Genomic DNA, 15077 nt, shown 5'->3' with positions numbered 1-15077 from the left:
CCCCCCCCCCCCCCCCCCCTCCCCCCAAGCCCCCCCAGCCCGCCCCTGACCAGGTGCGTTTTCTGACCAGATGAAACGCCCGGAGGCAGACAGAAAGAATCTACATGATGAACGGCTCGTTGACACGATTAAATTACAAATATGACAGCAGGACATCGATCTACCGGTGTTTTACTGCCAAAACACAGTAGGACCACTGGAAGGTCTGCTCTGCCCCCCCCCCCCACTACCCCGCCCACAAGTCCTCCGTTGTCACGGTAACCTTGTGACAACCAGTCAGTCTATTGCTGGCCTTCCTTCTTCTCTCCCTCCGACGAGCCGGAGCTGCTGCTGCCGCCGTCACGCTCTGCTGCCATCTGCAGGACAACACAGGAAGTTCAGCACACATTCACACAGCAAACAGCCCCCCCTCATACAGAGATTCCTTCTCATTCTCTCCTGCTGACAGATGCCAGAATCCTGCAGGTGTCTCCCTGCTCCAACACACCTGGCGGAAATGAAGGAACAGCTTGAATGAGGTGTATTGGAGCAGGGAAACCTGCTGTGGACGGTGGCGTCTTCAGCGTGCCTCAGCTGGGGAAACAGATGTTTCCATCAGTTTCTACCTTCTTGTAGGCCATCTCGAACAGCTTGAGCGACGCCTGCTGCAGGTTGTTGGCCGCCTGCTTGATGTTCTCGCCCGTCTCCGAGTCCTTGTTGGCCAGCAGATCTCTGACCTTGGAGATCTCCTCCTTCAGCTTGGAGCACTGCAATCAGAGCAGCCGAGTGTTTAGAGGAGAGAAGCTAAACGTCTCAGAACCAGTTCAGCTCCTTTACTGGGTTTCTGCTGGTGCTGGTTTTACTGTCAGGAGAATCATGATGTCTGTGTTGTTTTCATATCCCACGTCTTTTTGTCTCCTTAAAGACATAAAACCCAGAAACCGAACAGATCCTGTCTCAGCGACACTCCTGATAAGTCATCAATAACAGCTTTGATCAAACTGAGTAACGGCTGCATGTCACAAGATCCCTCCATATTCCTGTATAATGTGTTGGACGCAGCGTTTCCAGTCCACCGCCAGCAGAGGGCGCAGTTCGTCTCACCTGGTCTCAGGGTGACTCTGAAACTGGCCCTTCCCCTTCCCCTAGCCCTTCCCCTAGCCCGTCCCCTTCCCCTTCCCCTGGCCCGTCCCCTTCCCCTAGCCCGTCCCCTTCCCCTGGCCCTTCCCCTAGCCCGTCCCCTTCCCCTTCCCCTAGCCCGTCCCCTTCCCCTGGCCCTTCCCCTAGCCCGTCCCCTTCCCCTTCCCCTGGCCCGTCCCCTTCCCCTAGCCCGTCCCCTGGCCCGTCCCCTGGCCCGTCCCCTAGCCCGTCCCCTGGCCCGTCCCCTGGCCCGTCCCCTGGCCCGTCCCCTAGCCCGTCCCCTGGCCCGTCCCCTGGCCCTTCCCCTGGCCCTTCCCCTTCCCCTGGCCCTTCCCCTGGCCCGTCCCCTAGCCCGTCCCCTTCCCCTGGCCCTTCCCCTGGCCCGTCCCCTGGCCCGTCCCCTGGCCCGTCCCCTGGCCCGTCCCCTAGCCCGTCCCCTGGCCCTTCCCCTGGCCCTTCCTCTGGCCCTTCCTCTGGCCCTTCCTCTGGCCCTTCCCCTGGCCCTTCCCCTGGCCCTTCCCCTGGCCCTTCCTCTGGCCCTTCCCCTGGCCCGTCCCCTGGCCCGTCCCCTGGCCCGTCCCCTGGCCCGTCCCCTAGCCCGTCCCCTTCCCCTTCCCCTGGCCCTTCCCCTGGCCCTTCCTCTGGCCCTTCCTCTGGCCCTTCCCCTGGCCCTTCCCCTGGCCCTTCCCCTGGCCCTTCCTCTGGCCCTTCCCCTGGCCCTTCCCCTGGCCCGTCCCCTGGCCCGTCCCCTGGCCCGTCCCCTGGCCCTTCCCCTAGCCCTTCCCCTGGCCCGTCCCCTGGCCCTTCCCCTGGCCCGTCCCCTGGCCCGTCCCCTGGCCCTTCCCCTGGCCCTTCCCCTGGCCCAGTCCAAGAACAGGAACGTAAACGATAAACTCCTCTTTTTCTGCTCTGTAGCGGATAAGTGCCCTCGTGTGTTCTGGTGTCTCTGGTTAAAACATATGATACAATTTAGCAGTGAGCACAGAAGTAAAGGAAATGCTGCAACATATAGATGATTGTCCCTGAAAGAAAACAGCCACAGTGGTTTTATGTGTTCATATATCAAACCAGCAGTTCAGCGAATGCTAGCCTCTTGTGCTAACTGTAGCAAACTTTCACAGAGCAGAACACACCATCGTAAAATAAAACGCCATAATTTCAGTCTTGTTATTGAATTGTATTTTAATGCTGAAAATACTTAAATGTGTGAACCTCTTTTTCAGCGTTGGTAGACATGTTGCCGGTGAACGCGCTGGAAAGGAACTAGTAACTGGCAGCCGTACGTCTCTACCCCTTCTTCATGAAGTGTGGTCCTGGAAAAGCTTCACTTTAAGGGGTGTGTAGCCCTCCCCCTCCCCCCTTAGACTTTGTCCAAAGGAGAATTGGGATACCCCTTCCCCCCACATGGATATGGAGGGATAGGGCTAAGTGGAAGCGGGAGAACTGAGAATCACCCTCAGTAAAAGTACTCTATGAAGTTACTTGAATAGAAGCTGAAGTACCTCCCTGAAGTAGAAGTACTTAAGTATTCAACATTTTTGTACTTAAGTATTACAAGTAGTTTATTTTAAAATTTTTACTCAAGGACTGAAAGTAAAAGTAGTTCATTGTGTTGTGTTGTTATTTCAGACATTAAACTTTGTAAATCATGTTTATGATTTTAAACTGTTATCCTGACATTCAGAAATCCTTTAGCTGGAGCAGTAGTACATGGACAGGAACATCCATGAAAACACACACGTGTGTGTTCATTCCCCTCCATAGCTTCTTTATTGTGGTGTTTGGGCCAAATGGCTCCAGTGGCCCCTCCCCGCTCCATCTGGGTCCCTTGTCCAGCTTTTTAAAACCTGCCATCACTGACCGGGTTTTAAATCGGACAGGGATTTTACACTGGAGAGGCAAATTAAATAAATGATCAAGCTTTTATAACCTTCGTCACCTGAAGTCATTTATAACCGCTCCAGATTTAGAGACAGTGATTCATCACTTCACGGCTGGATTAACACGTTATCTGGGGTTCAACTCTCTCGTCTACAACTTCTATCAAGCAGAGATCCCACATTTTACTCCTTCAGTCCAGCAGTGAAGTAGTTCTACTTCGTTTCTCTACATCCGTCCCTCTGAGACGTAAACTCCTGATAAAACCTGCAGCTGCTCCGACTTCCCTTCGTACCTCGTCAGCAGGAAGCTGCTCTTTGAACTCCTCCATCTTGGATTCTGTGTCGTGGACGATGCCCTCGGCGGTGTTGACGGCCTCCACGCGTTCCTATGGCAACAGAGAGAAAGCAGGTCAGAGACCCTCACTGGTCCATCAGGACAGAACCGCAGATCTGAGGGTCCATCAGAGGACAGAACCGCAGATCTGAGGGTCCATCAGGACAGAACCGCAGATCTAAGGGTCCATCAGAGGACAGAACCACAGATCTGAGGGTCCATCAGAGGACAGAACCACAGATCTGAGGGTCCATCAGAGGACAGAACCACAGATCTAAGGGTCCATCAGGACAGAACCGCAGATCTGAGGGTCCATCAGAGGACAGAACCACAGATCTGAGGGTCCATCAGGACAGAACCGCAGATCTAAGGGTCCATCAGAGGACAGAACCACAGATCTGAGGGTCCATCAGAGGACAGAACCACAGATCTGAGGGTCCATCAGAGGACAGAACCACAGATCTAAGGGTCCATCAGGACAGAACCGCAGATCTGAGGGTCCATCAGGACAGAACCACAGATCTAAGGGTCCATCAGGACAGAACCACAGATCTAAGGGTCCATCAGGACAGAACCACAGATCTGAGGGTCCATCAGGACAGAACCACAGATCTAAGGGTCCATCAGGACAGAACCACAGATCTGAGGGTCCATCAGGACAGAACCACAGATCTGAGGGTCCATCAGGACAGAACCACAGATCTAAGGGTCCATCAGGACAGAACCGCAGATCTGAGGGTCCATCAGGACAGAACCACAGATCTAAGGGTCCATCAGGACAGAACCACAGATCTAAGGGTCCATCAGGACAGAACCACAGATCTGAGGGTCCATCAGGACAGAACCACAGATCTGAGGGTCCATCAGAGGACAGAACCACAGATCTAAGGGTCCATCAGAGGACAAAACCACAGATCTGAGGGTCCATCAGAGGACAGAACCACAGATCTGAGGGTCCATCAGAGGACAGAACCACAGATCTAAGGGTCCATCAGAGGACAGAACCACAGATCTGAGGGTCCATCAGGACAGAACCACAGATCTAAGGGTCCATCAGGACAGAACCACAGATCTGAGGGTCCATCAGGACAGAACCACAGATCTGAGGGTCCATCAGGACAGAACCACAGATCTGAGGGTCCATCAGGACAGAACCACAGATCTGAGGGTCCATCAGAGGACAGAACCGCAGATCTGAGGGTCCATCAGGACAGAACCACAGATCTGAGGGTCCATCAGAGGACAGAACCACAGATCTGAGGGTCCATCAGGACAGAACCACAGATCTGAGGGTCCATCAGAGGACAGAACCACAGATCTGAGGGTCCATCAGAGGACAGAACCACAGATCTGAGGGTCCATCAGGACAGAACCACAGATCTGAGGGTCCATCAGGACAGAACCACAGATCTGAGGGTCCATCAGGACAGAACCACAGATCTGAGGGTCCATCAGAGGACAGAACCACAGATCTGAGGGTCCATCAGGACAGAACCACAGATCTAAGGGTCCATCAGGACAGAACCACAGATCTAAGGGTCCATCAGGACAGAACCACAGATCTGAGGGTCCATCAGAGGACAGAACCACAGATCTAAGGGTCCATCAGAGGACAGAACCACAGATCTAAGGGTCCATCAGAGGACAGAACCACAGATCTGAGGGTCCATCAGAGGACAGAACCACAGATCTGAGGGTCCATCAGAGGACAGAACCACAGATCTAAGGGTCCATCAGAGGACAGAACCACAGATCTGAGGGTCCATCAGAGGACAGAACCACAGATCTAAGGGTCCATCAGAGGACAGAACCACAGATCTGAGGGTCCATCAGAGGACAGAACCACAGATCTAAGGGTCCATCAGAGGACAGAACCACAGATCTGAGGGTCCATCAGGACAGAACCGCAGATCTGAGGGTCCATCAGAGGACAGAACCACAGATCTAAGGGTCCATCAGAGGACAGAACCACAGATCTAAGGGTCCATCAGAGGACAGAACCACAGATCTGAGGGTCCATCAGAGGACAGAACCACAGATCTGAGGGTCCATCAGAGGACAGAACCACAGATCTAAGGGTCCATCAGAGGACAGAACCACAGATCTGAGGGTCCATCAGGACAGAACCACAGATCTAAGGGTCCATCAGAGGACAGAACCACAGATCTGAGGGTCCATCAGGACAGAACCACAGATCTGAGGGTCCATCAGAAGACAGAACCACAGATCTAAGGGTCCATCAGAGGACAGAACCACAGATCTAAGGGTCCATCAGAGGACAGAACCACAGATCTGAGGGTCCATCAGGACAGAACCACAGATCTGAGGGTCCATCAGAAGACAGAACCACAGATCTAAGGGTCCATCAGAGGACAAAACCACAGATCTGAGGGTCCATCAGGACAGAACCGCAGATCTGAGGGTCCATCAGAGGACAGAACCACAGATCTGAGGGTCCATCAGAGGACAGAACCACAGATCTGAGGGTCCATCAGGACAGAACCACAGATCTAAGGGTCCATCAGAGGACAGAACCGCAGATCTGAGGGTCCATCAGAGGACAGAACCACAGATCTGAGGGTCCATCAGAGGACAGACAGCAAATCATTTATTTACATATTCATTATTTTACTGATGTATAAAAATGGAAGATTACTCAGAAAGAAAAGATGACGGTTTAAGATTGAATTTATGGCTTTTGTGCTGGAGAAAATAATTAAAAATAAAATTTAAAGTGGGAATTGTTTGGAAGTTTGTGACTGCTGTAACGGCAGCTGGCCACTAGATGTCACTGTTGTATGTCACTGTTGTGGTTTGTCTGAGGATTTGAAACTTCAAATCAGTTTTTGAAACAACTGGGAACGGGACTAGATTGTGTTTTCAGGAGTTTTTATGCAATTCTATCGGCCTCCAGCAGACTCTAGCGGCCTCCAGCAGACTCTAGCGGCCTCCAGCAGACTCTAGCGGAAGTTTTATTGTAGTCCTTTGAGGCCAGTAACCCTGGTCTGAATAAACCTGGAGAGACAGCGGATCTCCGTACCTTCCTCCTGCGGTCCTCCTCGGCGTACTTCTCGGCGTTCTTGATCATGTTCTCGATGTCGTCTTTGCTGAGACCGCCTGACGACTGGATGACAACTGAGGAGACAAGTCGGGACGTTCAGACAGAGATAGGTAAGGAACCCTCTGCTACATATTCTCTTCATCTCTGAGCAGCTTGACAGGAAACTAGTTAACCCGAGACTTGTTACTCTCTAGTGATCTTTAACCTGACCCCGGTTTATCAACAGGAAAAAGATGGCCGAGACTCACTCTGCTGCTCGCGGCCCGTCCCCTTGTCCTTGGCGGACACATGGACGATGCCGTTGGCGTCAATGTCGAATGTGACTTCAATCTGAGGGACTCCGCGGGGGGCCGGCGGGATTCCCACCAGGGTGAACTGGCCCAGCACCTTGTTGTCTGCCGCCATCTCTCTCTCACCTTGGCACACCTTGATCTCTACCTGCGTCTGTCCGTCAGCCGCCGTGGAGAACACCTGGAGAGACAGGGGAACTCTGTACTTCCTGTTTCTAATGAGAGTGGGTGGGGCTGAGTGTCTGCGGGAGTACCTGGCTCTTCTTGGTGGGGATGGTGGTGTTCCTGTTGATGAGTTTGGTGAAGACGCCTCCCAGGGTCTCGATACCCAGAGACAGGGGGGTGACGTCCAGGAGGAGCACGTCGGTGACGTCACCAGCGAGCACACCGCCCTGGATCGCTGCTCCCATGGCGACCGCCTCGTCAGGGTTGACGGACTTGCTGGGAGCGCGGCCAAACAAGTCCTGGACCGTCTGCTGGACCTGCAGGGACCAGGTGGATTCAGTGGATCTGATTTCAGATACAGGTTAAACTGATGACCAGCAACAGTTTGCCCAGTTAACCATTCATCCATTCATTCTCTGAACCGCTAATCCGATCAAGGGTCGCAGGGGGCTAACCCTAACCCTCCCAGCAGGAATCAGGCGCAAACCCAGTTAACCAATATCACCTGATTAGCCCAGTTGATTTAGCTAACCCACCCTTCCCAACTAAACCAGTCAACGCAGTTGGGCGGTTTATCTTCTGATCCTGCTAACCAGCAGCCCACATGGCCGAGCTAACCCATCTAGCTCAGACACAGGTGACCCTACCTGCATCTTGTTGAAGGATTCCTACCTTGGGCATGCGGGACATTCCTCCCACCAGAAGAACCTCTCCGATGTCTCCTTTGGACACCTCAGCGTCCTGCATGGCCTTCTGGCAAGGCGCCACAGTGCGGCGGATCAGGTCCGCCACAATGCTCTCAAACTGGGCTCGAGTCAGCTTCATGTTGAGATGTTTGGGGCCCGAAGCGTCCATGGTCAGGTAGGGAAGGTTGATGTCGGTCTGCAGAGAGGACAGACATTAACTGGTTGTCCCCACGAGGACTCTTAGAACTGCAGGTACAACATCAGGACTACCTGCAGCGACGAGGACAGCTCGCACTTAGCCTTCTCAGCAGCTTCACGAACCCTCTGAAGAGCCATGTTGTCCTTCATGAGGTCCACGCCAGACTGGAAACAACATGGACACGTAAGCAGCCTGAAACATGGACGATGAGGATGACGGGGAGCAGAATACTCACCTCCCTCTTGAATTCCTTCACAATGTGTTTGAGGAGGTGCTGGTCAAAGTCTTCTCCCCCCAGGAACGTGTCCCCGTTGGTGGACTTCACCTCAAAAACTCCTTTCTGGATCTCCAGGACAGAAATATCAAACGTCCCCCCTCCCAGATCGTACACGGCGATGCTGTAAACACATGAACATGAGGATTTCCTGGATAGCAGGGAGGGAAATGAAGGCAGCATCTGTACTCACATCTTGTCCTGGCTTTTGTCCAGACCGTAGGCCAGAGCGGCGGCCGTCGGCTCGTTGATCACTCGCAGGACGTTCAGGCCGGCGATCTGACCGGCATCTTTGGTGGCCTGAGAAACACGCCTTTCAGGGTTAAAGCTGCCACCAGAGGAGCTGGTTTCTCCCCCCAGGACAAACCAGCCCATACTGGGATGAAAGAACTCTGGTTTGACCCTGACCCCCCCCCAAGGACCTAAATCCTTACCTGTCTCTGGGAGTCATTGAAGTAGGCGGGGACAGTGATCACGGCGTTCTTGGCTTTGCTTCCCAGGTAGTTTTCTACAACACAGCAACAACCTTTAGTCAACCTGAACACCTGGAACATTTAGACTCAAACTCCGCCCACTGTCCTTACCGGCCGTCTCCTTCATCTTCATCAGGACGAAGGCTCCAACCTGGCTGGGGGAGTACAATTTCCCGTGGGCCTCCACCCAGGCGTCCCCATTAGATGCACGCACGATCTTGTAAGGAACGTTCTTCCTGTGGATGATAGAGAGGTCAGTGCAGCTGGAGGCTGAACCGGGTCTTACCGGGTTGAACTGCAGAACCGTGGACCAAAAACCCACACCATTATCTTCCGTCTAAAGACGACCATGTAGTCCTCTTTAAACGTACAGCAACAACCTCAGATTTACAAAAATAAATCACTTCTTTAACCCTGACATTTAGAAGCAAACCGAGGTCACAATGCTCAAACCATGGAGCGAGCGGCGTCCATGTGTGGAATGTCTCAGGACGCGCAGCAGGACGCTCAACCGCCATGTTCCACCTGCAGCTTCTCCTTCAGATTTCAGCTGTAAAATGGAGGCCGGTCTGCTTCCAAGTCGCGGTCGGCTCTGTGACTCCAGGTAGGAACAAGTCCAGACCAGCGTCCCTCCGCCACGCGCCGGCAGCTGCTACGAAGGCCAAACAGGTCTGGTCTGTCCCGAGGACGTCGTTCCAGGAGTCTGGTGGGTCGATCCGATGCCACTACTTCCCAGTAAGCCATACTGGTTCAGTCATTTTCTAACTAGACTAGCATGAATCCCAACGTGCACCTGATGTAGCTAGATGTAGATCTAGCTTTATAGATCTTTTTATAGATCTAAACTGTTGAAAAATATTTTTCCTGTTTTTTCACTTCCAAATCTCTTTTAAAAAAAAAAAAACCCAGCCCAACTTCACAGGAACAACCGTTTCAGTGCTGAAATCTTTTCATTGCTGCGCCGAGACGCTGGTTCTGCGCTACAACCAGATTTTTGTGCCATTAAAGCCACAAGCTGTAACACCTGACATCATAAAATAAAAATATTGAAATGAACAAAAAAAACCACAGTTAATCCCCGTTCCAACAACCGGACACTCACAAGTCTTTCTGGACCTCTGGGTCATCATAGCGACGACCAATCAGCCTCTTGGTGGCGTAAAGCGTGTTCTGAGGGTTGGTGACAGCCTGCCGTTTAGCGGGCATGCCCACCAGACGTTCTCCGTCTGCTGTGAAAGCGACTACTGAAGGAGTAGTCCTGGCTCCCTCTGCATTCTCCAGGACCTGGAAGACAAGGACAAAACCTCAAGGTCACGCCATGGACCTGCTGCTGCCACCAGGCTGCTAACGCCTTAAAAAGCCACATTACAAGCAGGAGGGATGCCCCTTGGTTACAGCTCCCTACCTCACCGATCCCGCCTCCGCAACAAGACTCCCGCCGATCCCGCCTCCGCAACAAGACTCCCGCCGATCCCGCCTCCGCAACAAGACTCGCGCCGATCCCGCCTCCGCAACAAGACTCGCGCCGATCCCGCCTCCGCAACAAGACTCGCGCCGATCCCGCCTCCGCAACAAGACTCGCGCCGATCCCGCCTCCGCAACAAGACTCGCGCCGATCCCGCCTCCGCAACAAGACTCGCGCCGATCCCGCCTCCGCAACAAGACTCCCGCCGATCCCGCCTCCGCAACAAGACTCCCGCCGATCCCGCCTCCGCAACAAGACTCCCGCCGATCCCGCCTCCGCAACAAGACTCCCGCCGATCCCGCCTCCGCAACAAGACTCCCGCCGATCCCGCCTCCGCAACAAGACTCCCGCCGATCCCGCCTCCGCAACAAGACTCCCGCCGATCCCGCCTCCGCAACAGGACTCCCGCCGATCCCGCCTCCGCAACAAGACTCGCTCCGATCCCGCCTCCGCAACAAGACTCGCTCCGATCCCGCCTCCGCAACAAGACTCGCTCCGATCCCGCCTCCGCAACAAGACTCGCTCCGATCCCGCCTCCGCAACAAGACTCGCTCCGATCCCGCCTCCGCAACAAGACTCGCTCCGATCCCGCCTCCGCAACAAGACTCGCTCCGATCCAGCCTCCGCAACAAGACTCGCTCCGATCCCGCCTCCGCAACAAGACTCGCTCCGATCCCGCCTCCGCAACAAGACTCGCTCCGATCCCGCCTCCGCAACAAGACTCGCGCCGATCCCGCCTCCGCAACAAGACTCGCGCCGATCCCGCCTCCGCAACAAGACTCGCGCCGATCCCGCCTCCGCAACAAGACTCGCGCCGATCCCGCCTCCGCAACAAGACTCGCGCCGATCCCGCCTCCGCAACAAGACTCGCGCCGATCCCGCCTCCGCAACAAGACTCGCGCCGATCCCGCCTCCGCAACAAGACTCCCGCCGATCCCGCCTCCGCAACAAGACTCGCGCCGATCCCGCCTCCGCAACAAGACTCGCTCCGATCCCGCTTCCGCAACAAGACTCGCTCCGATCCCGCTTCCGCAACAAGACTCGCTCCGATCCCGCCTCCGCAACAAGACTCGCGCCGATCCCGCTTCCGCAACAAGACTCGCGCCGATCCTGCCTCCGCAACAAGACTCGCTCCGATCCCGCCTCCGCAACAAGACTTCCACTGATCCCGCCTCCGCACCAAGACTCCCGCCGATCCCACCTCCCCAACAAGACTCTGCCCTCCCGCACGCAACCAATGCGTAACTAATGAAAACCAACAGGGACGTCGGCTTCTCCTCACCTTGGCTTGTTTGCCCTCCATGACGGCAACACAGGAGTTGGTGGTCCCCAGGTCAATGCCGATGACGGCCCCCCGGATGGCTTCAGACCTGCAGTCAGACAAATGAGTGAGTAACTAGCAGCTGATAATCCAACTGGGATAACTGGAGATGATATTCAGACTTCAGAAGGTCCTTATAGCAACCGGTAACATATTGGTATGATCAGAGAGCCGAGCAGGAGGAGGTGGAAACAAACAGCGCAACGTTGGTGATGTGGACTTTCACCATGTTTTACCATTTGTCTTACAGAAAACTTCACTCTCTAAATATAATATTTACTTAATTTTTACATTATAGAAGAATTGAGAAATTGTTTGGTTTGCCAATTATGGGACATTATTTTGCTCCATGAAGGGTTTCTTTACCAGCGTTATTTCTACACAGCAGATGCTCTAAGTCTAGTAACCTTAACCTTCTGCTGCGATGAAGTTACCGCCCAGCCCAACTTTCCTCTTCCATTAAAGCCCCCAACATCTCCTGTTCATCCCACTTATCCATCCCAACTCCTTCCTGTAAAACTTCCTGTTTCTCCAGAACAACCAGGCTAGCCCCCCCCCCTGCATTTATCAAACTGTGTGTAGCAACACTGACTACAGGTGGCGTACGTACGGAAAACAGGAAATGCGGCGCAAAAAAACTTCCCGATTTACAAAGCAGCGCGCACCACGTCCCACGCCTGTTTCGCTTCATAAATCAGGATCAACACTAAATGTTGCGCACGTGAGGGAACATCTGGCCACGCCCACATGTTGGCTATAAAAGGTCGGGCGAACACCCTGATAAATATTAATCCATCTCATTTCCATGTCGGTTCCGCAGGAAAAAACCCAAAAAGAGGAATTTTCTGGAAAATGAGGTTTATGATTCTAATCGATGAGGTTGTAAAATGTAGAAGTATTTTATGTGGTGGAGACGGGATGGACATCACCACCACCAGAAAGACAGAGGAGGTCAGCAGGGGACAGATGCTGTCAGCGTCTCATCAGACCAGCGGACTTATCCAGAAAGGACAAATAAAGTGGTCAGACAATAAAATGTAGGGAGAGACGACATCTTGGTCCACAGGAGGAGGAAGGGGGGGGGGGGGGGAAAGCTACAGCAGCAGTTTGGTTCCAACATGATGGTTGGAGGTCGGGGACAACAGCGCTGGTCGCAGCTGAACGGGACACGTTACCATTTAGTAGCATGTTATGTAGCGTCTCCACTATCTGCACACATCTGCAGCTGTACAACAGGTTTCCTCCTGGGCATGGAGGCACCTCCACCTGCCTCCATCTGCCCGATGGCCGCTACACCACGTCTGGCTGTGGAGAACATCGTTCTGTTCCTCTGCTCTGGGTTGGGAAAAGGAGCGGACCCGACCTGTCAGTCCCTTCCCTTTGGAAGGTGCCGGACTGGAGTCCAGAGTCTCCATGTTCCATGTCCACCAGCAGGGACAGATAAGCCACGTTGGGGAGCATTTTATCTCCAACCATCACTTCATGTTCTGTATCTGCAGGTGGAGGAAACACCTGAGCAGCCTGATGATGGGCTGTTGTCATGGCGACCGCCTCCTTTTACCTGCAGGTCTTCATGTAGAGCTTTATTAGTACGGCAGCTTCTGTACGACTTATTAACTGTGTGATGTGGCTTTTCTAACATGTAGTACTGCTTGGTTTCAGAACATTTTACTGCTGGACGTTTTACGTGCTGGAGGAACTTTTTCTCTTCTTCTGCAGATGCTGTTAATGTCCAACATTCTGGGGGAAAGTTTACGTTTCATTTGGAACAAATGGCTCAGATTTCTTTTTATTTTCTGCCTTTGGTGTCGCCGTTTCCCGTTTCTCCAGATGTTGTCATACGCCGGGGTCAGAGTTGGCGCGGAGGTCGGGACGTTTTAACGCCAAGTCCTGCTTTTAGAAACCCCAGAAGTGGACTGGGACTGGTCTACGCTGGGTTTTGTGCAACAGCTTCGTAAATGAGGCCCCTGGACAGAGTTTCCTCCTCAGGGGTCTGGACTCTCCCTTACAGATAGGAGCCCAGTCATCCAGGAGATCAGACCTCCAGTCTGGATGCATCCTGGTGAGGTGGTCTGGTGGGAACACCTCGAGATCCCGAAACGACCTGGAAGCAGCAGCCAAGGAATGAGAAGTCTGGTCTTCACTGCTGGGTTTGCTGCCACCCACCCCCCACCCCGAAGGTGACCCGGATCGGCAGCAAGGGGACGGAGGGATGGAGAAAAGGTCCAGGCCTGGTTCGCTTCCTACGTGGCTTCCATTCCCGTTTCCATCAGAAGTTACAGCTGAAGCGTTTCACTCGTGCGTAGAGAAAGATTTCAGGTTTAGAGTGGAAACACTGAGGAGCGGCTGCTTCATCACCGCATTAACAAGTTAAGATGATCCCGGAGAAGTCAGACACGTCCCAGGGATGGTAGGTCATCCTGTCAGCTGAAGATGGATGGAAAGCAGCTGTACGGGTTTACAGCACTTTGGTAAACTAAAACACCACAACATTAAATATAAAACATATAATCTCATTTAGATTTAAGGATAATCTGACAGTTATCTGCAGAACTCTCCTGGTTCAACCTGGTGAGAAAACCAGCTGCTTTTACATGTCAGGACACGTGGAAGGCTAATACTCACGCGTAGTCTCTCCTGGACAGGACACTGAGAGCATCTGGCTGGAAACCACTCCAACATGCCTGTAAAGACCAGAAACAGAACTCAGGTCCAGGAAAATGAGCTTTTCCACTCCGGGGTCCAGTTTTACAGAATGAAAGGATGTAGAGGCCTCATGAAGGTCACAGACCTCCTCTCCAGCCCTGTGACCAGGGTTCATACCACGGCTTCAGGTCAGCGGGTTGGAAAAGTGCTTCATTTACTCTCCTTTAAGTTTATTTATTAGTATTATTTATGTATTTCAGGCTTCTGGAATTAGCTGTAAGATCTGTGACGTCTTACCAAAACTCGCCACAAACCAAACATTTTATCACAAATTACTGAAGCAGCTTATGAAAGCAGAACTTTGTATGAACATGAACTAACATCTAATCATTGTAGGTCAGTTTTATATTAACATCGAGTCATGGTAGGTGACTTTTAGGGGGATAAATCCGACTAGATGACATTTAGGATGCTAACACATGCTAACGCTGTTAGCATGCTAAGCTAACCGGCTAGCTGTCAAAGTATGGATGAAAGCTGGAATAAATGTCGATCTGGGCTTGTCCCCCAGACAGTAAAGGGACCCCAGAGGCTCACCTTGCCCCCCTGAGAGGCCCGGTTCCTGCAGCTCCCTGCCGGCAGAGTCCTCCAGATGTTTCCGGCAAAGCGCAACATTTCCACAGCTTCTCTAAATAAACCTGAGAATTATGAAACAGTTTATGAAACAACGAGCTGCTGAAAGCTCCAGATGTTTTATCTGAGAGAGTCTGCAGACAGTCCGGAGGAAACCCGGAGCTTCTCCTCTAAGAGCTGCAACACAGAACCTTCTTCTGGAATTATCTAACACATGTTGCACCATGCCGAGCTGGAGGACCCCAAATCCAGTCGGCCACGCACTGCCGGAATCATTCTTCTCAATAAGAAAATCTTTTCAAGCTGTTTACGACTGATTAAACTCTGTTAGCTAATTAAGATGGTGTTTACTAAAGTAGCCAACATGTTTTACATAAATGGTTAATCCATTAATGCGGTATTGGAGATTTGAGGGACTACGGCGGGAACGGGGCACACGTAGTGGGCAAGTGAAGGTCATGATGTAACGTAACGTGCGTGTTACGACATGGATGAACGTAATGACAACCCTGACGTAACTTGAAGGATTTT

General features: G+C 52.8%; 1 protein-coding gene across 1 annotated transcript; it reads right to left on the bottom strand.

The window, feature by feature from the left end:
* Positions 1-200: 200 nt before the first annotated feature.
* Positions 201-14765, bottom strand: hspa9 (heat shock protein 9). The gene is made up of 16 exons (XM_079249922.1): positions 14511-14765; positions 13893-13951; positions 11229-11316; positions 9584-9765; positions 8593-8717; positions 8443-8516; positions 8202-8308; positions 7970-8132; positions 7806-7898; positions 7522-7731; positions 6939-7166; positions 6643-6865; positions 6374-6468; positions 3293-3385; positions 606-746; positions 201-356 (listed from the first exon to the last, which is right to left on the bottom strand). The coding sequence occupies exons 1-16, from the start codon at positions 14586-14588 to the stop codon at positions 282-284; spliced, it is 2034 nt and encodes a 677-aa protein (XP_079106048.1). The 5' UTR covers positions 14589-14765; the 3' UTR covers positions 201-281.
* Between the last annotated feature and the right edge of the window lie 312 nt (positions 14766-15077).

This window comes from Telmatherina bonti, assembly GCF_933228915.1.
Source record: "Telmatherina bonti genome assembly, chromosome: 12".
Taxonomy (NCBI): domain Eukaryota; kingdom Metazoa; phylum Chordata; class Actinopteri; order Atheriniformes; family Telmatherinidae; genus Telmatherina; species Telmatherina bonti.
Note: the sequence above shows the minus strand (reverse complement) of the source record. Positions and strands in the feature narration are given on the sequence as shown.

Excerpts from the sequence above, each read along its gene's own strand:
- hspa9 (XM_079249922.1), bottom strand. The coding sequence starts at position 14,588 with ATGTTGCGCTTTGCCGGAAACATCTGGAGGACTCTGCCGGCAGGGAGC. Across the intron at positions 9,766-11,228 it reads TGGAGGGCAAACAAGCCAAG|GTCCTGGAGAATGCAGAGGG; the intron begins GTGAGGAGAAGC and ends CTTGTCTTCCAG. Across the intron at positions 8,718-9,583 it reads CCAGAGGTCCAGAAAGACTT|GAAGAACGTTCCTTACAAGA; the intron begins GTGAGTGTCCGG and ends TATCATCCACAG.